We start from the raw sequence: 21448 nt of genomic DNA, 5'->3' as shown, positions 1-21448 counted from the left end.
TTTTTTTTTTCTTTTTATTTTTTCCTCGAGGGATTTGTTGTGGTTGGGTTTTTCTGAGTCACAAAGCTCCAGCCGGGGTCGGGAGCTGGGGCTGGGCTGCAAAACCCCAGCGAAACACACCCGTGGGTGCCTGGGTGAGGCATGGCACAGATGCCTTTCTTCATCTTTTTCTTCTTTTTTTTCCCTTCTCCATGCTTGCCTTCTGGTCGAGAAGCAGGACCTTTGAGAAGCTGAGAACCATTAAAGAAGAAAAGAAAAGCAGCCGAACGCAGGGAGGAGAAGACAAAGCAGGGATTTACTGCGTTGAAATAAATCAGTGCAAACTCAGAATTTCCCATTTATTGAAACCAATCACAGTAAAAAGGTCAAATCCATTGGCAAACAGTAGTTTTGTATCATCCAGAGTGACATACAAACGAAGTACAAATGAAACCCAACCGAAACGACGAACTGAACAGAAATGCATGGCTCTGACCGAGTTTTCTCCAGCCTCTTCCCCCGGCTGCCCTCGTGCAGCCTCTCCAGCAGGACCCGCGCTGGCTGGCACCCCCTGTGCCCACAGGTACGGCTGCAGAGGGGCTGAGATGCAAGCAGCAGCCAAGAGATCCAGTTATGCTGCTGAAAAATCTCTTTAACCCCTTTTTCCTGAAAATTTCCCGAAAAATGAAGCAGCTTTGGTGGAGGGCGAGGCGTGCCTTGCACCGCCCCACTCCTGCATTTTGCTCTCTACTTGAGCATGAAGCAGGTTCAGCCGTGGCACGGCACAGGGAGGGGACAGGAGATGCTCCAAAGGAAGACAGCAAAGAGGCAGCCACATTAATGAGTGTTTAATTGGGGTAATTAGCTCCCACTGATGAGCTATCGCATCCCGATGCTGCTCGGGAGGACGAGAGTTTCTGGCACCCCGGGGTCCTCGGGGAGGTTAACTCAGCTCCGAGCTGGGCAGAGGGGGCTGAAGAGCCCCCAGGGCCACCTCCGGGGGCTGCAGGAGATTGTCGGGGAGCTGTCACCGATTTGAAAGAGCAGCCAGAAAAAAGCAAATTCAGTAATGCCCCACGGCCGTGGGCCCGTGTGGAAATGCGTCCTGCTGCACGACACGCACAGAGCACACCACGGGGACCCACAGCTTGCCTTGTCACCGAGTGCCTGCTAGAAAACACAAAGATTCTCCTCTCCTTATTTTTTTTTTTTCCCCAGAAAACCCTCTGGGTATCGGACAAGCCACAATGCACTGGAACAAAGCCCTGCTTAGGAAATAAATTTAGGAAAAATCAGTATTTTCCTCTAGCAGAGATACCAAGAAAATTCGTTTTTATTTGCTTGGACTACTTGCATCCATCAGAACAACTAAAGCCCTAAACCATTGCCCAGGCCCAGCGGGATGTGTCAGACCTGCTGCTGGCCCACAGGGTGCTGCACGTGTTGTCCTAGCCCTAATTCTTCCCCCTGCCTTCCAGGACCAGGGGTGGAAATTGAGGAGTTTACCTCATTAAACGCCTTGGGACGCAACCCTAGAGCAGCTTAAGCATGCGACGGTGAATTCCTGCCCTTCTGCAGACCAAGGATGATCAAAACCCACCTGACTCAGAGAAAACACCCCAGAGCTGAAGGAAAAGTCAAGCAGGATTTGCAGCCCGGCCGATGTGTCTCAGCCCTCTGGGGGAAACAGAAAATCTGGTGGCGAAAGGAAAGCAGGACCCGCACCGAACCCCCCCGCGTTTGTGCTTTGAAAACCATCGACGTGACACTGGGGGGAGCAGACAGACCAAATCAGAGGGAATTAACACCAAACCGGATCCAAAAAAAATAGTCATGTACGAAAAAAAAAATAATAATAAAAAATCGAAGAGGCTAAGGCGTGCCCAGTCCCCAATGCCACCACGGCCGCTGGTGAGAAGCCTTCCCGCGGGGAGCAGCGAGCTGCCCTACCCCAGGCCGACATCCAGGGACATCATCACCACGAAGCCGAGCACGGAGGTCCAGGAAGCCAGCTTCCCGTTGCCACTGCAGGGAAAAAAACGAAGGGGTGAGCTCCTGGGGTGCTTGTAGGGTGGGTAAAGCACAGCTCGGAGCCTCGTCGGGGAAGGGAAGGGGTCTCCTGGAGCCCTCGGTACCTCCCCGTGCCGATTGGGGACTCACCTGGTCTGCGCCTCGGGGATGATATCGTCCATCACCACGTAGACCATTGCTCCGGCAGCGAAGCCCAGGGCGTAGGGGAGGAGAGGCTCTGCCACCACCACGGCGAAGGCACCGAAGACGCCAGCCAAGGGCTCCACCATGCCGCTCAGCTGCCCGTACCTGCAAGGCAACGAGCCTGAAAGGTGCCACGCACCCCGGGAAGCCCCCCGCGGGGGGCACAGAGGGGTTGCAGCAAGGGGCACGGGGTCCTCCCCGGTGCCACGGTGTCCAGGAGGAGGTCAGACCCTGTCCTGCACAGACCAAGCCCCCTGGGTCACTCTCGACAGGGGATGATGAGAGAAATTTGAGCAAACCCCGCTGATTTTTCCAGGCTGGGAATTGAGGCACCATCCGGTTCCTTCCCCCCCAAAACATCTCTGCGGGGTTTGGGGATCCAGGTCGCAAGCAGGGCTGGGTCAGCGAGGAAAAATTTGCAACCAGCACAGCTCAGTCCCCAAAAGGACACCTGGCCACAGCCTCACCGCTCTCCCCCCTCCTCGTTTTCTCTCCTTCTGGGGCTGTTTTAATGAACGAAGCTCCCCCAGCCCAGGGGAGCTCCCTTCCAGCAGCAGCCCTGGTGCAAGTCCCAGCCCTGGCTGCGTTGGCCGAAATGGAGGGGGGTGGGAGGGAAAGAAAACAAAGCCCCCCCCCTGCCCTCCCATCCATCACCCGGCCGAGCACACGTGCACGGGCAGGAACGCGGCCCTGCGCCTGCAGAGTTCATGCCCTCGGCTTTTTCACCTCGGGGGAAAAGGAGAAAAACAAAGTGGGTTTGAAACGCAGCCCAGAGCGAAGTGAGAGAAAAACCCAAACCAAAACAAAACCCCAAAAAAAAATAAAAATAAAAATAAAAATAAAGACTTTTTGGGGCAGGATCTGGGAGCTGAGCGCAGGCACTGCTCAGCCGGCTGAGCTGGGCTGGAGCAAAACCACGGGGACCGGGGCGAGCTGGGGGGCACCGGGCAGCACCCCCTGCTCTCCTCCCAGGCTGCTGGCAGGTCTGCAGCTCAACATCAGCCCCAGAAAACCCTCCACGTTGAGCACAAAGACCTTGGGAAGAGGCTCTTGGCCGACACAAACCCATCCCGAGGGCACCCCCAGGCAGATGATGAGGGGGAGCTGCTCGCAGGGTGCTGGTCCCGTGGGCTGGGGGCAGCTCTGCCTACCAGAACGCCTTCCAGGTGGAAAATCCCGCGCCACGTAAAGGCAGGCTGACGGCGAGGCCTTCGGGGAAGTTCTGGATGCCGATCCCGATCGCCAGGTTCCTGCCAAACAAAAGAGCACGCGTGGGGACCCGCAGCCCCCTCGGGTGGAAAGGACGGGCTGGGAACTGGAAAGAGAAAGGTGTGGTGAAAGATGTGCCACTTTAATGCGAGCACAGCTCGCCCTGGGGCTGCTCGGGTGAATATTTAAGGTGAGCACAGCAACGCACGGGGCCGATTCTGGGTGCGGAGCGGACTGCTGAAATAAGGCGAGCTCTCCAAACGATGCTGGAGGGGTTGGGGGCAGCAGGGAGGCACCCCAACAGCAGCCAGACCCCAACACGGTTGGGAGAGGGAGAGAGGAGAGGTCTGTCCGTCCGTAACGTAACCCAGGCTGCTGTGAGGACCAGTCCTAAGGCACAAAAGATAAAAAGCCCGATAAAGGGGCTTACACGGGGAGGCACGGCAAACTTGAACTGCTGCAATTAGAGCCCCGCGGCCCCAGGGGCAGAAAACACGGGTCTTGGAGGGTTTGAAACCCAAGGGCAGCCAGGAGAGGTTTGGATGCTGGATGTGGATTTGTCCCTGGGGACCCCGAACTCAACCACCCCGGGGGAGCTCGGGCTGGGAGCCTCAAGGAGCCCCCGGCCCCTACCCGGCCCCAGCGGCGCCCTGCGAGGTCGGCGATTCCTCATCCAGCAGCTGAGAGCTCCCTTTGCTGCCCCAAACACTTGTTTCCCATTAGTAAAATAAGACTGGTGAGAAAAAGCTCTCCGGGTTGTTTAAACTTCTACCACGGTTTACAGAAGAGGGGAGGGGAAGGCGGGGGGGGGGGGGGGGGAGAGGCTGTGGGTTTCCCTAAGCAGGACAGGCTACTACAATCAAAAACATTATTCAAGGCAAAGAGAGAGGGAACGGAGGGGGAAAAACATCCCTTTTAGAAAACACTGGGGCCGCTGTCTGTGTGCTGGTGTGCTTTTTTTTTTTTTTTCTTTTTTTTTTTTTTTCCCTCCTCCTTCCCTCGCCTTCACACAAAGCAGCTATTACCAGCCCCAACCACAACAAATTAATGGGGTGGGAGAGGGAAGTGTGAATGGAGGGGTCTGTACGGGAAGCAGCCCCGAGCTCCCCCCTCGCTGACCCCTTTGCTGTGGGGCTGCCCGGGCAGAGAGGCAGCCCCCAGGGGCACGAGGGAGGGAATTTAACCCAGGGGGAGACCCAGCAGGAGAAACGCAGCCGGGTGGGCTCGCCCCTGCCCTCCTCCTCCCCTCTCTGCCATGCACACCCCTTGGCGAACCCACTGGGGTTCCCTGAAAGCAGGAGCCAGCCCCAGCCCATGGCAGCACCGATGCCCAGGGGGGTCACGGGCCTGCCTGGGGGAGGTAGAGGTGCTGGAAGGGAGGAAGGCTCAGGGAGAGAGGTGCTGCACCCACGGGGAGCGATGGTCACGCACCGCGGGTGCTCCAACCCCAAAAGGGACATGCCAGGGCAAGTTCACCCCCTTCCACCACCCCTCTGCGGGAAGCAGCCACGTGTCCCCTGCTCCAGGCCAGGTTTTAACCTGTTTTCCCAAAGAACATGAGTTTTCCCAAGGAATACAGGTGCAAAAACCCAAGGAACAGGGGGTGCAGGCATCGTGCCACAAGGGTGCCAGCTGTCGGGCGCAGACACGGCTCAAGCACGAGGCACCGCAGGAGGCAAAGGCCACCGGAGCCCCAGCACCTTGCCCTGGGACATCCAGGGGGGAGAAAGGACCTTCTGGGCTCAGCTTCAGGGTGACACTGTCCCCATGATGGCACCGAGCCCCTCTGAATTGCTTCTGCTCCCCCAACCCACGCTCCCCACGTGTCCCAGCCCCGCGTTCCTCCAGCGCTTCCTAGCACCGCAGCTCTGCCTGAGCGCTTCGTGGATTTTCGGGCTCCCTGAGCCTTTCCCAGAGAGGCTAATCCCATCAGGATGAGAAGGGCTCCGTGACAACACGGGGGCCAGGAACACACAACCCTTCCTATTTGCTCTGCCTCGGTTCGCTGCACCAAGGGCACCTCCGCTCGCCGCTCCGGGGCCACCTCTGTTTGCGCAGCGCGGCGGCTCGGAGATGTCCGGGTGCTCGGGCGAAAAAACCCAGCTCTGATGCCTCAAGCTGCGAACAAAACCCATCCCAGGAGACGTTCCTCTGGCCCTCGGCCGCCGATCCGCACACACCTCACACCTCGGCAGCTCCCGGCTACGCGCTGGGGAAGAAAGCGAGGGAGTCGCATAAAGCTGCATTGTGCGCGGGGAAAACAAAGGCGTCCTTATGACGGAAATAGGTGGGGATTCTTGGAAGGCTTCCCCCTGCTGCAAAGAAACACATTGTAAAACAGATGCACAAAGGCAGCCTGCAGCAGGAGGGCCGGGGGCCGTGCCTCCGGGTGCCCACGGGGCAGCGGGACGCAGAGGAGGTGGCAAGGAGATGAGGAGCTTTAGCCCAGGGGGCAGGCACAAAATGTTTAGGGATGTTGGGGTGTCTGAAGTGGGGCAGGGGGGAATAACTGGCACTGGGGTGCGTGAAGCTGACCCTGTTTTGTCTGATGGGTTGCCCATGGCCAGCTAAAAGATGTTTTGCAGACAAGAGGATAACCTTTAATGTACAAAGCGCATTGATCTGAAAATAGAGGAAACCACACCAGACGCTGGGGATGCGTGTGCTCCTCTAGCAGCTCTCCACCAGCCCCCTGGCCAACGCAGGGAAGTCGCTCGGGTGTCTCTGCCACCTAGGGCACCAGGGCCTCAGGTGTCCTTTGAAATACCAAGGAGCAAGGAGCCAAAACGTGTTGGGAACGCTCCCTTTCCCAGCGCTCTGCCCTGGGTTCCCCAGCTGTGAAACGGGGCGAGCCCAGCGACGTGCCCCCTACCCCCCCACCTGGGAGCAGGAGTGCTGGTCCCACGCACACCTCACACCTCTGCAGATGCCAGCAGAACCCAGCAGGGTAATTTTAAGGAAGAAAAGGTGAAATCTCGGGCACCAAGCTGAGTGTCACCGAGGACCAGCTCCTCGTGGCAGGAGGGGAGCACCCGCGCCCCCCGGGGCCGTACCCCCGCTGGCTGCCAAGCGCCGCGGCACCACGCTGGGAGGCTCCAAGTTCACTTTCAAAAAAAAAAAAAAAAGTTGGCATCTCCGCATATTTGCAAGGTCAAGGCACAGAAAGCCTTCTATAAGCCTAAACCCTTGTTTTCAAGGGCCTATTCTTTTACAAACTGATTATGAAAGCAGGCTACATATTCTTAACAAGCCCCTTTTCACTGCGGCTTTCAATTCCCTCCAGTGTATAATGTGCATGTGTATTCTTGCATGGCAGGCCCTTACATACTGTTTTGATTGTTATCGTCTTGCCATGAAAGGGCCGATTGTTTTGGGTTCCCGAGATTACATCACGGCTTCCCACTCGGGCTGCCCGTCGAGGTGTTTGATCAGGGCTCGCAGGTGGGAAGGAGCCTGCGGTGAGCGCGGGGCCCTGAGCGTTTCCCCATACCTGCCCTACCTGTTCAACGCAGCTGCCTCGGCACGCAAGCTCTGCCTGGGCTTTCCTGGTGCCTCTCACGCGAGGCAGGGATGCGGCGCTGAACCCATCCGACACCGGGAACCCGGGAGCCCTGAGCTGTCCTCCTGGGCAGCACGGAGACGGTCGGGCTGGCAGCCGCTGCGTAATTTGCCGGTTGCGCAGAGATACGGGAAGGTTGGGAGTTATACGGGGGTGAAAGGTGGAAAAAAGTAGGTGTCTTGGTTTTAATTTGGAAGTCATCGGCAGAGCTCTCAGCCGACCCGTTCAAGGAGCCTCCCAAATGGCACCGAGGACGGGCAGCGAAGCTGAAAGGAAGCGAAGGGAAGGGAGAAGTGGCAGGGAATAATTTGGGGCACAAACCAGTGGAAGAGGCGCAGAGCTCAGGAGGCAGGAAAGAGCAGGACGGGCGCACGGACGAATATCTCAAACTAAAACCACAAAAGCACAAGAAAACAGGCCTGATTTTGATGGGTTACGGAGGTTTTGTGCAAACCACCCTGCCAAGCTCATCGTGGGGCTCTGCTCCGACACCCGCGGGGCTCCCGGGGCTGCTCGCAGCCACCTCAGCACAAACACCTGCGAGATGATTTCCCTCCTCGGAGGGCCAAGGAAGGGCTTTCACCACCCCGTGCGTGCACCCAGGGCAGTGACAGGCACAGCCCCGGCCCTGCTGGGTTTGTGACCCCCCCGTGCCACTTCTCGCCCCTCTTCCAAGCCCCCAGCCGGGGCTGTGCCGCACGGGCTGCATCCCATCTGCTCGCCTGGCCCCCGGCCAGCCTTCAATACCCAGGGCTTCAATACCCGGCAAACATTTACAATTTTAGGAAATTTTTACCCTTAATTCATCCCCAAGGCACGCACGCCAAGTTCAAAGCCGTAAAACCCGCTCGCTTTCCTCCGAGCTCGCCAACCGGGACGTGAACTTGAGCTGAAGAGCACGAAATTCCTCGGCTTCCACGGGGCAAATCCCTGGTGTCAGGCAGAAAAGGGGAGGCAGGCGAAGGAGCAGGGCTGCAGGGAGGGGACACGGATGCCACCACCATCCCCTCTTGCAAAACGCCCGCTCACAGCAGGCTCGGGGACCCCCCGTGCCCCCCACGTGGCCGTATCCTGCAGACCTGGGATGTTCGAGGCCGCAGCAAAGAGCTCAGAGCCAGCCCAAAGCTTTTTCTGCTTGGTTATGGTCGGCTCGCATCCACAGCCCGATTACACTGGGGGGGTCCTGTTGTCTCGGGGCCGTTTATTCCCCTGGGGGTTGAGAATCTGTGCTCTTATCTGCCCGCTTATTTACGTCCCTGTTTGATTTATGAGTCAGCCTCACGCACGGGGTAAAAGTTCACGTCTCCCCCTACCCGCGGCGCACAAAGCCGCGGCTCACGGCTCCGTGCCTTCCTGCTCTCCTCTCTTTCGCTGGGTTTTGACCCCAGCAGGGGGTGAAAACAGCTCAGGGAGGCTCGACCTGCACCCAGCTTCCCTCAGAGCCCCTGTAAACCCCACCTGCTCGCTCAGGATCCTGCCCACAGCACCAAACCTGACCCGGCTGCGGCTGCGTGCTGGCAAAGCGAGCAGCAGATGGACCTGGGCTCACAATTGCACAAATTCTGCTCATCCTGACGGCGTGTAATGAAACTCAGGACCCAGCACAGCCTGCACCACGGACAAATCTCCATTTGCACAGTTGGGATCTACCTAGATAAAAAGTTAAAGGATGTTTGTGAGCAGCTCAGAGCGTAACTCCCCGGAACGCCACCGCGGCGCTGCCGGGCGCAGCGTTGGCAACTTTCACCCTGAGGTGCTCTCGTGTGCACGGAATGATGTTACACCTTTGTACAGGGAAATGCCTGAAATAACCCGAGCTCGGCTCCCTGCTCCGCTGTGCTTTGGGAAAAGCAAAATTTGGAGCGTTTTACGGTTGCCCTTTCACACGCTGGGTGCTCCGAACAAAGAAATAAATGCCTAAGATCACCAAATGCTCGCTTCAAAGTGAGCAATCTGTTCTCAAATATGTTCTTTTCCAAAATCTCCCTTTGAGATTGAAGGAGAAGCATAAAGAAAAAGAAATTCAGCCGCAGGAATGGCAGAAGGAGGCTTGGGGCAGGCTGGGCTGTGCAGGACAGTGCAGCATCGGCCGCCTTGGGGCACCGCAGCTGCCCTGGCTCCCTAAATCCGCGCACCTTGCCATCAGCACCCTGTGGCACCCAGCTCATCGTGTGGCACCCAGCTGGGTGTTTTAGCCAAACGTCACCAGTTACCAGATGGTGTCCAGCCAGATGTGTCCGTGTGTCACTTCGGGAAGGGCTGCAGAGCACCAGAGGACGCAGCACCCATGGGATCACCGCCCCGCAGCCTAGGGACGGTGCCTGCAAGCAGGGGGTGCTCTGGGGGTGGGTGGTGAGGACAGCTTGGGACAGAGCAGAGCAGGGACAGGGCTTTGGGCATCCTGGCTCACCCCGAGCTCGTCCCCACCTGGGTTAGGGCTCTGCAGGGTCCTGGCCATGCCCCGGCTGCACCCCGTTAGCAGCCTCACGGAGCTGTTTGGCCCCAAAATTGAAAAACCATCACCTTGGGGCAGAAATCCTCGTTGCTCTTCTCCATCGCCGTGTCCCTGCTGCCACCCCACAGCCAGCACCCAGCACCCACATGCACCGATCCAGCTCCACAGCACCCTAAGGACGGGAATTGTGCTTGAATCTGACCCTCAGCTGACTGCAACGTGAGCCAGGGCCCCTTCCTCCACCTCAAAATGTTTGGTTTGGGGCTATTTTTAAATACCCTAAGAAGACCCCAACACAAGACCTCGTTAACTCTGTTTCACATAGCTCAGAGCTGCAGAAATGCCCACCCAAATTTGATTTTATTTTTTTTTAAATATTCGTATAAGCACACCCATAAATAAAGCGAATTTAATGATGTGGCTGCACTGATCGCGGGTAGGGCTAGAGCTGGAGGGAGATACAGACCCTCATAAAGGCTCTTAAAATATTTTTAAAAATTGAACACGCAGAAGCCGGGTGGTCCGAAAGCAGGGCTGGGATTAGGGCCCACCTATAAAAATTCCCAATAACACCTGCCAGTTAACATTTACAGCTTCATGCAAACCCGCCAACCCTCTCCCTTTTGTACAATTCCCTAAACCATCAGCACATCAAAAATGTGACATGGTGTAGAAATCTCAGCACAGAGCAATAGCTGGGGTGGCAGAAGCATTTGGGGGAATTATTTAATTTTTATCTTTGCTCCGTCCTCCAGTTCCCGTGCACAACAAGCTCGGCAGCCAGCGGCACGCACGGCCCCGATCGCTTACGGGGAACAAAAGCCTCGAGCACGGCGAGGGAGGGCGGACAAATTGGGTGAATAAAGACCCGATTCTTCCCCGCTGAGAGATGCCAAAGCCCAGCTCTGCAGAGGTAGGCACGGAGCTGGGTTTGTATCTCGCTCCTCGTCTCCTGGCCATCTGAAGCGGCGCCGGGACGGAGCTCGGTCCCTGGATGCGGCTGGGAACAGGCAAAGGGATGACAGATGGACAGACGGATGGATGGATGAGCTGGGCTGGGGGCAATGGGACCCCAAGGGTGCTGCCACCCACTGCAGGAGGCTCCTCGGCTGCTGGCTGCCCCGGTGGGGCTGTGGGGGAAATGGGGGATGGCCGGGGAACGGATGAGCACCGGGGGATGGATGAGCAGCAGGGGATGGATGAGCACCAGGGGGTAGATGAGCACCACGGGGAATGGATGAGCACCGTGTGTCCGTGCTTCCATGCTGCTGAGGATCAGCACCAGAAGCTAAGAGCAAAATTAAAAGCAGGAGCACGTTTTCTCCTCTCCCCTCCCCTGCAACATCGCCGCTAAAATGCGCCGAGGGGGGGGGAGAGAGTGTGGAAAAGCCCCAGCGCGGCTCCTTTATGCAGCCCCAAAACCTGGAACTAAACAATTTACTAACAGATGTAGCCATAAAAGGCCCCATTATCGCATCTTGTACAGTAACAATGTCTTCATTCAAGTCGCTTCCCCTCCTCTGAGGGTTTATTTTTAAACCGTGCTGCTAAAGAGAGGAGCAGGCCACTGCGGAGGCAAAGCGCGAGCCTCTCGCTCAAAGTGAGCCTTGTTTGGCATTATCTTGATAAGATAAACAGGGATAATGGCTTTTTCTTCCCCTGCTCTTTTCTTTGCCCTCTCTCGTTTATTTTAACGCGAGCAGGAACTGAACCAGAGCGCTTTGCAGATCAAAGCTGGGCAGAGCCCTTCGCGGGAAGGGGCAGGAGAGCACCAGGTTTCCAGGCTTGAACCTGGGTTTGGGGTGGGAGCGGGGCCCTGACACCCACCCAGGGCCCCCCTGGGAGCAGGCAGCAGCTCCTGGCACGGCCCCAAAGCCGAGCATCCTCTGAGGGGCACCCCACAGGAGAGGGCACCCCCTCGGTCCCAAAGCAGGGCTGGGATACGCAGCGGAGCAGGCGGCGAGGCTCCCCGGTGGCACTGGGGATTTGCTCTGTCAGGAGCCCCCGACTCCTCTCCGGGGCGAATTTTTGGGGAGTGAGTCCAGGCATCAAACAAGCCCTCCAGGCACAGCTTATGCAAGAGAAGATGACTCAGAGTGGCGGGGTATGAACACCTGGAGGGCAGGGACAAAAAGCACCGGGAGGCTGCGGGGAAGAGGAGGAAGGGAGGAAGCTGCCGGGAAAGGGAGCAGATACAAAGGAGCCCCCAGGTCTCCAGATATAGCAAGGGACACAAAGCTTTGTGTCATCCCTCAGGATTTGCTCCCACAGTGCCCACCAGGGGAGGAGAGGCAGGCAGCCACTGCACAGACCAACAAATACGGGTTGCAGAAGGCACCTGGCCCCACGAGCATCCTTCACAAGCAAACCCAGCCTCCGGGCTTTTGAAGGACCAGGAAAATGTTTGCGCTTTGCTCCTGATGCAAGGACTGGAAAATGAGGTCTCTGCTCCATCCCTGCGCCTCTCCGCATCACAGACTGAGCAGCAAAGCGCAGTGAGACCCCGGCTTTAACGTCCTGGCCCTGCAATGAACTGGAAAACAGGAGCAGTGCAGGGAGCAGCTCCAGCAGCCCGAGCTGCGGCGCCCCAGTTACCCCAGTCAGGCACCAGCTGGGACCAGCACTGCCCAGGTCCATCCACACGACTCCTGACCATCCAGGCACTTCAGAGAACAAACATTTTCCCAGCATGGAAAACATCTGGTAGCTCTGAAGGCAGCTCAGCGAGGACACCACAGGCCACAGAGGTTTCCCTCTGCAGGTTTGTGCCCTAAGCACCCGTGGAGGTTTCCTTCCCACACACCATGCACCATAACGAGGAGCTGCTCTGAGAGAGGCTGAGCATGTTGGGAATAATCTGCATTATTCGTGCAGATTTCACTTCCCAGGAACAATTTTTCTTGGGTGTGGGGTTAAGCCAGAACACCACGGCCAGTCTGGCTTCTGCTTATCACCGCGAGACCTCGCTGTGCCGCAAACCCAGCGCCTCGAAGTCCTGCAGTGCCTCCAAACAGCAACCGGGAAACTCCATCCCAAAGGACAAAAGCTCCTGTGAAAGGCATGGAGAGGAGCAAGAGAAGGGCGAGACACTGCCTGACACGTTTCACACATATTTGTAAACAGATCACCCTTGGGGAAAGCGACTGGAGCCTGCCTTGTCTTGCTTTCCAGCCAGCGCTCGCTTCCCAGCCAGCCGCTTCCTTCTTCTCATGACCAAGAAGCTCCTTAATATCTGTTTACAACAAAATGCTGTTTTCTGAAGGGCAGAGAGCTAGGAGGATTTTGCAGGAGGGCATTTCTTTATCTGCTCTGCTGCTTGGGCAGGTGAGCGTGGGGCATCTGTCCCGGCACAACCCCACGAGCAAGGGGAGCGCCCTTTCCGGACACCCATGCCACCTCATTTAATTAAGCTGACATCTGCTTTGCTGCAAAAAACATGCATTTGTGCTCCCAAAGCACCCTCGCAGAGGTTGGGACATCCTCACCACCAGCACACTGAGCACCTCCCTGCTGCCACTCACAGCACGGGGCAGCAGCTCCCGAGCCCTCGCGGTTAATTAGCGGTGATGAGAATTGCGCCCGAGGAGCCACCAGGCACCCGTGCCTGCTCCAGGGACGCAGGAACGGGCGTCCTGTGTAGACTGAGAGGCTGCAGCAAACATTTTGGGGGTCACCAGCACCTTCCAGGCTTTCCTCTTCCCCAGAGCGACAGAAAGCTCACCCCGTTACGTCTCCGGCCAAGTCGGGAAAGACAAGCTCCCTCGGGACACCACCCCGGGTAGGTAACCACCGCTCAATAATAACCATATTCCTTCAGGACAGGTTCATTAAAAGGTGCTTAATGAGCATCTCGCAACAATTTTGTTTTGTAACCAGAGGCCCCAACGCGGTGCCTGGGGAAGGAGCAGCCCGGCTGGAGAATGCGCATTTGTCTCGGAGCTGGGGGGCCGTGGAATTCCCCTCCCAGCCCCACCTCGCGCTACCAGAGGTGTTTTTTTTTCCCCCATTAGGTGTTTCCGTGCACATCCTCCATCTGATAAAGAGGCCAGCAGCGAGGAGCCGACCCCACATTTCGATCCCACCCGAGCTTTCTGAGCTCCACCGCCGATCTGTTCATGAGCAGGAGCCGGAGATCGTGCGTGTGCGAAGGGCAGAGAAACACCCAGCGTGTCTTCTGCTGCCCCAGCCCACAATGATCCCCATTCATCCCAAGAAAACACAGTATTAAATTTTTGCCTGGTTTCAATCTCCGTACATTAATCAAGCCTCAGCTTTTTTTTTTTCTCTTTTCCTTTTTTTTTTTTTTTTTTTTCCTCTTTTTTTCTTCCCAGCCTGAGAGACGCAGCGTGGGAGGCACGGGGCTGTCCCATGAAATAATATTTTCCAAGCCTCCCTCAAAGCCTGCCCGTCAAACCCGAAGCCTCCTTTCTGGCTGCTTTACCAGAGCTGGACAGGAAACAATCCGCGGGCACAACAGATCGAAACCCGGCCGGCGTTCCCAGCACGGAGCCGATGAATGGGAACCATTGTGCTGCAGGGGAGGGAACATCCCCGTCGGCATCGGGGGAAAACTGCAGCTGTCTGCAGCGCCTGCACACGCACACACGGGTGTCCTGCAGCTGCTGGGAGAGCTCCCGGAGCAGCTCGGTGGCACGGTGTTTCAGCAGCACCACCAGGCACTTCTCCTTCTCCTTACGGTGAACCCCGTGGGATTTGTGTGCTCTGGTGCTGCCGAAAAGGAGGGATCGGGACCTTTCCAAGGTGCTTGGGCTCTAACCGAGATGCGCTCCCCAGGTGATGTGGCCACGGGTGCCTTGTCCCCAGGTGGGTCCCAGCCCCGGCAATGCCCAGGGGACACGAGGTGGGGCACCCCGAGCCCTCTCCCAGCACTAAGCTCAGGGCACGAGTCCAAAAAAAGTGGGCTGAGGTTCAGCTGAGTGATGCAAACCCACAGCAGAAAGCATCTCCCTGGTTCCTGGAGGTACCCAGCCTCGTCCTAGGGCAGTTTCACCCCAAACCATTTTACCCCTACACCATTTTTAACCTCTCTGACTTCTTTGCAGCCCCAGTGTCCCGTCAGGACCTGGTGTCCGCACCGCACATGCTAATAACAAAATATTTCAACCTATTTTTCATGTTTTTAGTCCTTTATGTACGCACAGGCCTGCAGGAGCTCGGCTGTTACCACCTAGTGCCCAGCAGGAGAGGAGCAGCAACCGCACACAGAAGGGGGCAGCTCGGCCACGGCTCTTCCCTGGGGTCTCACGGGGCAAACCCAAGACCCCCTCGCTCTGCCCGTGGGCACCCAGCAGGAACAGGGGCTGGAAAACGCTGCTGTGGTTCAACTTCTCTTCCCTTTTATAAAAAAAAATAATATTTTCTGGCACGAACTGTCCCTTGTGACTGGACTTAGCCCCGGGCCACGACAAAGGCAGCTTTCTTACCGAGTTTGAGGGCTGCAGGGCACCGTGGCCCCGGGGCTCCCACGTTGCAGCCCGTGGAAATGGGAAGGAGCCGTGGTGCCGGGCACTCAGCACCATCCTGCTGCGTGCAGGGGGCAGAGGGAGCCCGGGGAAAACCACAGAGGGCCAAAGAGATGGATGTTGAGGGCAGGGAGAGAAGGCAGCCAGGTAAGGAGCGCAGTGCGCAACGTGTGCCTGCAAAGATCCCAGCACAAAGCTCGCCGCCGTCATCTTTCAGCATCTCCGAGGTTTTCCAGCCTTAATAACCACCTTTCAGCCTATGTTTAAAATCCTACACGCCGACGACAATCAAACAGCACCGGGGCTGCGAGATGAAACGCCCAGAAGCTACGCCCCCGCAGAACAGGGGACGGGGAGGGGGAGCCCCCGGCACCCGCATTGAGGTGGGAGCAGCGACACCGCCCGTCAGGGCACGCAGCATCCCGAGGGATTTTCTCCCCCGGGGATGGGGTGGAGGAAAACCAGCTCCTGGTGCCCATTCCCCAAGGAATTCCCCTCCCTGCCAGCCCCAGCCATTGCTGCAGGCAAAACCCTCATGGGACGGGGGGCTGAGGGACCCCCAGCATCCTTTGGCTTAAAAAAAATAAACGATGGTCACTAAAGCGGGAGGTTTTGTCCTCTAAAATGCACGCCAGGGGCTTGGAGTGAGGGAGACCACCCTGCACCATGATGCCAGTGGATGGAGATGCCAGGAGCAGCCCCGGACCCCCTGGCTGTGACCCTGATACCAGCTGGCACAGCCCCGTGTCCTGCAGCGTGCCCGTGGGGACACAAGGACTCGGCCCATTTTGCTCTGGGTGGCTCCAGCCCCAGCTGGTTCCTTTTAAATCAGCCACACGAGGCGGGGAGGTTTGGTTAGGATTTTTTTTCCCCTCCCTCTGCTTCATGCAAAGAGAAGAGGGAGGGGGGGAACAAAGGTTTTTTAAGCCCCGGCTGCCCTCCTCTTTACCTTCCTGCCTGGAGGGCAGCCAGGAGCAGCTCGCTCCTCCCTGCGCACATCTGGAGGGGTCGGGTCCCCTGCCCAGGGCTCGCCGTGCTCCCCGGCCACCCAAAACGGGCACAGCTCCTCCTGCACGGACCCTGCTGTGTCCTGAGTGGCTGTGTCCAGCCCTGGGACCATCCACAGCGTGCTTATAACCGCAGGGAATGGGGCCGACCAGCCTGGGGATGCTCTGCAGGGCTCAAAGGGACGGGACACGGAGCGACCTGGCGCGTGCTGAGGAGCAAAACGGGTCCTGGCCCCGCAGCACCTGGAGGCTCCTTCACCCTGAGCTTCTCCTGGCATCCCCACACCAGTATCACTGAAAATCTGCCCAGTCCTGGCAGGCCAGCAGCACTCAGATGTTGCTCCAGGCGCCTTACACCCTACCAGCAGCTTAAACGTGCTCTGATAAAAGCCCTCGGCGCGCCACCCGTGGGGACGCAGCGGGGACAGGCAACCCCTGCCCAACCACAGGAGCACAGATCCTCACACACTGATGCAAAAAAAAAAGGGGCTTTGCTGCGGAGATGTCTGAGATTCCTGCACGGCCCCTTGTTCTGCAGCCCCTTTCCAAGCAGCTGAGCCCAAGGAGCGGAGCAGGAACGGGCTGCGCACGCCCGGGGGCAGCAGAGCAGCGCGGAGCCGCGGCACCGGGATGCTCCCGAGCCCCCCGAGGAGCTGCGGGGCGTGCAGGAGCCCCAAGAGTGCTCCTGCAGGGACGGGGCAGGACCCCAATGGAGCCTGGTGGCCGAGGCAGGCACCCTGCTTTACCAGCCGCAGCTCCGAGCACGCTGCTCCCACGCAGATCTCGCTCATGAGATGCCCAAGAGCGCAGAGGAGTGGCACAGCACCTACAGCCTGCTTTTCTTCCTGCTGTGCTTTGCAGAACAGCTGGCACCCTCCCCTTTTTCATAATTCCCTCTCTGCACACACGCTTCTTAAACGCAAAGCTAACAGCTCTGGGAACAGCCCTTGGGGATGCCGCGGGGACGCACATCCCCCGAGCCCTACGGCGAGCTGGAGAGAGCCCAAGCTCCCCGCGAGGTTTCGCCCCGCTGGGGGAGATGCAATCAGCCAGCATCCATCGGTGCCGCCAGCGCTTCCCAAAGCCAGCCAGCATCTCTCCATCCAGCAAGGAAAGTCCTCTGGCAGCACGGGAAGCCACAGGGAGCCTTGGGAACATCCACCCGCCACTGTGTCCCCAGGCGCTTCCATCCTGGCGGGCTCTGAACACGTCAGAGCCTTCCAAAACACTCTCGCACGACCCGAGGTTAGAAGTAATAAACCTTCCTGAAAGGCAGCTCGCATCAGCTGCAGCTCAGGGCGGCAGTAACGCAGTTAGTCACAGCCAAGGGGGGGTAGAAACGACGGCAGAAGGGAGGAGGGAAACTGAGTCACGCATCTGTCTCATCGCGACGCTATTTTTAACGTAATGGACACAAGGGAGGGCATTGCTGTCACGTCCCCAGAGTGCCAGTGCTGACCTTGGGCAATTTCCTCTTCAAATGTGTCAGATTTCCCTCCGTTTCTCACGTTAGAGGTGGAATCGTGTTGGGTTTGAGCTGGTTTTTAAGCCCACGTAACGCAGCGGGGCCATCTCAGCAGGTTTCCAAGCCGCGATCCCACGCGCTTGGTGCTCAAACTGGAACAACTCAAATGCTGGGCAGAGAGGGGCAAAGCTGGGCCGGGCCAGAGCTGCTCTGCTCTCCTGCAGTTTTGGGGTGCTCACGTCCCCGTCACATCTCTCGTGGCCCCACAGACCCTGGGGCTTTGTCCCCTTTTGTCCCTGGCACCCCGGGGACCCCACACCGCTCGCCTCTCCGAGAGCTGGCGACAACAACTCTTTATTCCTGGATATTCGCAAGCAGCTTCCCGGAGGAGAAGCCACGCGAAGCGACTTTTGTTCTGCCCGCAGCTGACAATGATAGACAGATTGATGGCAAGCAAGTTATTTTGTCTCCTCTCGCAGCTGACAAAATTTGCGCTGGTATTTTCCCGGTCCAGACCCCACCTTTCATCTGACATGATTAATGCCGCTGGAAAGACAGAGAAAGAGCCAGCTGCTTCTGCCTGCTGAGCTTTCGCCGAGCAGCTGAGAAAAAGCGTCCTTTTGTTCCAGCATCTCTGGAGCCTCTGCAGACTTTCTGAGCAGCCTTTTATTGCGAAAGGTTAGGGAAATGTGGCTGCTGGGGCTGGCATATTGTGCCGTGCTCAGCGCAGATCTGGGTGCTCGCCCGGGGCAGCACGGCCAGCACCAGCCCGTGCCCTCAGTGGGGTCCCCATCCACTGCAGAGGTGCCACAGGCATCAGCCACATGCTCTCTTTGCTCCTGTCCCTTCCAGGTTCTGCCTCTTTGCTTGGTCTTTGTGAACACGGCAGGGGATGCTGACAGCCTGGGGGGGGTGTCTGAGGCTCCCCACGCAGCCCTGGGGTCCCTCAGATCTCACCTGGCAGCACGGAGGTGGCTGACACACATCTGTGCTTCCATCGCCTGCCAGAGGGGCTGGGAAGGGCATTGATCAGGCTGAACAAACCGCATCCCCCCCCCCGCCCTAAATACATTATAATGCGGGTCTAGGAAACAAGCCTCAGAGATAAAATTCAAAGAGAAAAACAAAAGCACTCGGTGAGAGCGCACGGAGCGCTGTGCGCACCTCCCTGCCTCTCTTTGTGAGGCCAGCAGCCCCTCAGCAGCCCCAAACTCACAGAGAGGCACCTGCAGGAGGGTGCTGCGTCCAACCCACGGGGTGCCAGCAGCAATTCCAGAGCCAAGCAGCTCCTGCGGCTCCAATTCTCACCAGGCGTCCTCATTTCATCCTTACCTGCACCACCACCGCTCGTCCTTGCTCGCTGTCACCTTTAAACTCTCACTGCTGGCCCTAAGGCACTTGCCCAGCAAACGTTTCCCTGCCCCCTCGTGCTGGTTCAGCCCCCAGAAGCAGCAGGAACGGAGCTGCTATAACCTGCCTCCTTTCCATCCCTTTTTCCAGCACCGTTTATCCGCCCAGCGATGCAGAAACAAAACCATTTCAGACACCAGGCATCACGGACAGAAGGGTTTTTCCCCACCTGACAAGCACAGAGGCTACCAAAATTCAGCTGCAACGGGAACTCCTCCTGCCCCCTCTGCCCACACGTGTGCATCAGACGGGAGACAACCTCCAGGAGACGAAGACGGGCACAAAACCTCTGACACGTGGCGCAGGAGCGGCGTTGTGCCTTACCTGGCGCTCTGGAAGGTGGCAGACGCCGATTTTCCAACAGCCCCGAATCCAACGCCCACGGCCAGGCCCTCTGAAAAGGGAAGGAGAAAAAACACCACGGTCAGATCCTGCAGCAGCCCCGAGGCCGTCCCTCCTCCTGCCCTCAAACGGAGAGCAAAGCAGCACAGGCAGGGGAGCAGAGCCCCGGGTCAGCTCATCACCCCTCTCATTTTAATCCAAGCTCTTTGCAGATCCACCCGATAGCTGTCTGAGCGATGAGGGTGGATCTGCACCACGCCAAGGGGGTGCCACAGACCCCAGCACGGTGATGGGAAGCTCTGGGCGCGCAGATTCATGCTCCCACTGTGAACCCGACACAGCGCAGGGGTCTCTTGGGGAGCTCGCACAGAGCAGAGATTTCTGTATTTGCATGGGACAGGAAAAAAACACAATCCCCAGCAGCTAAAATGCCATTTTGATAAGGAGCAGAGCAGAGCAAAACACCCACCTAAAGGCTGAGGCTGGGCAAAGCTCTCTGCAGAGCCGTGCACAACGCGGTGCCATGGGGGAGCTTTGCAGGAGAGAAAAAAACTTCTCCTTACAGCCCCGGGGGTGATGATCATCCAGGAGCAGGCTCCCAGCAAGAGATTTCTGTGTCCTGTGCTGAAATTTGGGCACGCTGCCTTTACAGACAGTCCAAAAGGCAGGAGGAAACCCAAACTCTGCAAGACATCACAGCCAGCCCCAGAGAAAAGAGCCAGAGGTGGAACCAGGGCACGGGGCAGGGCAAGTCCTCCCCATCCTCCCCGCTCCCTCCCTGCCCTTTCTGCTCCCTCTGAAACTTTTCTGACCCTCCTGGTGCTGGAACAGCTCCCTCAAACCTCCCAGAGAACCCCTCCTTCGAAGGAGGTGTCCAAACGCTGCCACGTCTGCCTCTGTTGGAAATTCAGGCTTTGTTCCTGCAGCTTTTCTGGCATCGCTCCCCTCCCAGTCAGGCGGGGGGGAACCATTCCAGGATGAAAAACAAGCCCGTTTGCGTGGCTGGATGCTGGAGAGGGCTCGCCAGCCTTCCAGGAGGCGATTACCTGCTCCGACAGCCACGCAGGGGGCAGCAGGGACTGCTCGGAGGCACCTTCAGACAGGCTGAGAAGTCCCACGGCGCGTGCCTGTGCGCTCCAGGACGAGGTCTCAGAGGAACAGGCCCGTGTAATGTTTGTGGTCTTCTGGATTTCCAGTTGCCTTGGAAACACCCCACAAAAGGCAGCGCCGACTCTCCTTATCAGCATTTGCATCCTCTGCTCCAGGAGTCACAACGTGCCACAAGCCCCCGGAGCCCGGATCCGAGCTCGGTGCCGAGGCTTAGGATGGAGACGGGGAACACGGCCCCGAGAACCAAAACCCTGCGTGCGGGTCCCTAAACCCTGAGCGTCCCTAAAACACCACGGCTGGACGATAACTCCACCAGTAAAAGAGCCAGAGCAGCCCAGGCACGTGGTGGTGCCAGGAGAGATCGTGTGCTTGTGCAAAGTGCTCGTGCAAAGCACAAAGTGCTCGTGCAAAGCCCTCGTGCTCCCCTACAGCACCCTCCTGGAGGATGCAGGAGCAGCCCCAGAGCCAGGGGCAGGCAGCGAGTGCCAAAAGCTTTGCACCTGCAGCTGGTGATGGTTTTGCACGCTCGGCGTTCACGCAGAGACCTGCAGGAGGGGAGAAGGGGAAGAGCTTTTTCAGGACACTTAATGGCTGCGGTGAGGACACGAAGAAGCTCCGCACGAAGGGAGCTGGCACGGCTCCCCCGCAACATTTCTTCTGAAGTGAGACTCGCCCAGAGAGCAAAATTCAAAAAGGCCGAGAGCGCTAATTTGGGTAAATAACGAGAAAAGCTTAGACGGAGCGGAAAAACCACAGCGGTTCGCCCTGCTGTACGGCGAACCTCGTGGAATAGGCAGCTCAGCAGCACGATGAATGGAAGCACAAATCCCATCTATACGGAAACAAATGACGGGCGGGGAAAATCAACAGATGGCGCGTGGGGAGCCGCCTGCTCGGGGAGGGAGAGGCAGCGATGGTGGGAGCTGCAGCACGGTCGGGAAAGGTGACAGAGCTGCGTCAGGTCCCGGGCTCATCCAGCTCCTGCTTCCCAGGAGAGGGGAAAGAGCTGGGGCAGGACAAATACAGCCAGGAATCACCTAGGGGATGGTGACCCCAGGCTGGCACAAGCCCCAGACACGGCACCATCCAGGCTACGGTGGAGAAATTCGCTTTACCCCAGCCAGAAGCAGCACAGAGGGGAGCTCAGCAGCTCCGTACGGATCCAGCAGGGACCCCGCACGTGGTGTGGGGGCTTATGAGGCTCGGGAAGGCTCC

The 21448-nt window shown here is 58.0% G+C and overlaps 1 protein-coding gene across 1 annotated transcript in view; it reads right to left on the bottom strand.

Moving 5' to 3' along the window:
* Positions 1–339: 339 nt before the first annotated feature.
* SLC39A11 (solute carrier family 39 member 11) overlaps positions 340–21448 on the bottom strand; it is a 77717-nt gene continuing 56608 nt past the window's right edge. The window contains exons 7-10 of the mRNA XM_084298441.1: positions 19106–19175; positions 3345–3443; positions 2140–2298; positions 340–2004 (exon numbers count right to left, since the gene is read on the bottom strand). Coding sequence (XP_084154567.1) covers positions 1926–2004; positions 2140–2298; positions 3345–3443; positions 19106–19175 — 407 coding nt within the window. The 3' untranslated portion in view covers positions 340–1925. The remainder of the gene's footprint in view (positions 2005–2139; positions 2299–3344; positions 3444–19105; positions 19176–21448) is intronic.

Source organism: Netta rufina (genome assembly GCF_964035555.1).
Source record: "Netta rufina genome assembly, chromosome: 19".
NCBI lineage: Eukaryota > Metazoa > Chordata > Aves > Anseriformes > Anatidae > Netta > Netta rufina.
This window is presented reverse-complemented; position numbering and strand designations above follow the sequence as displayed.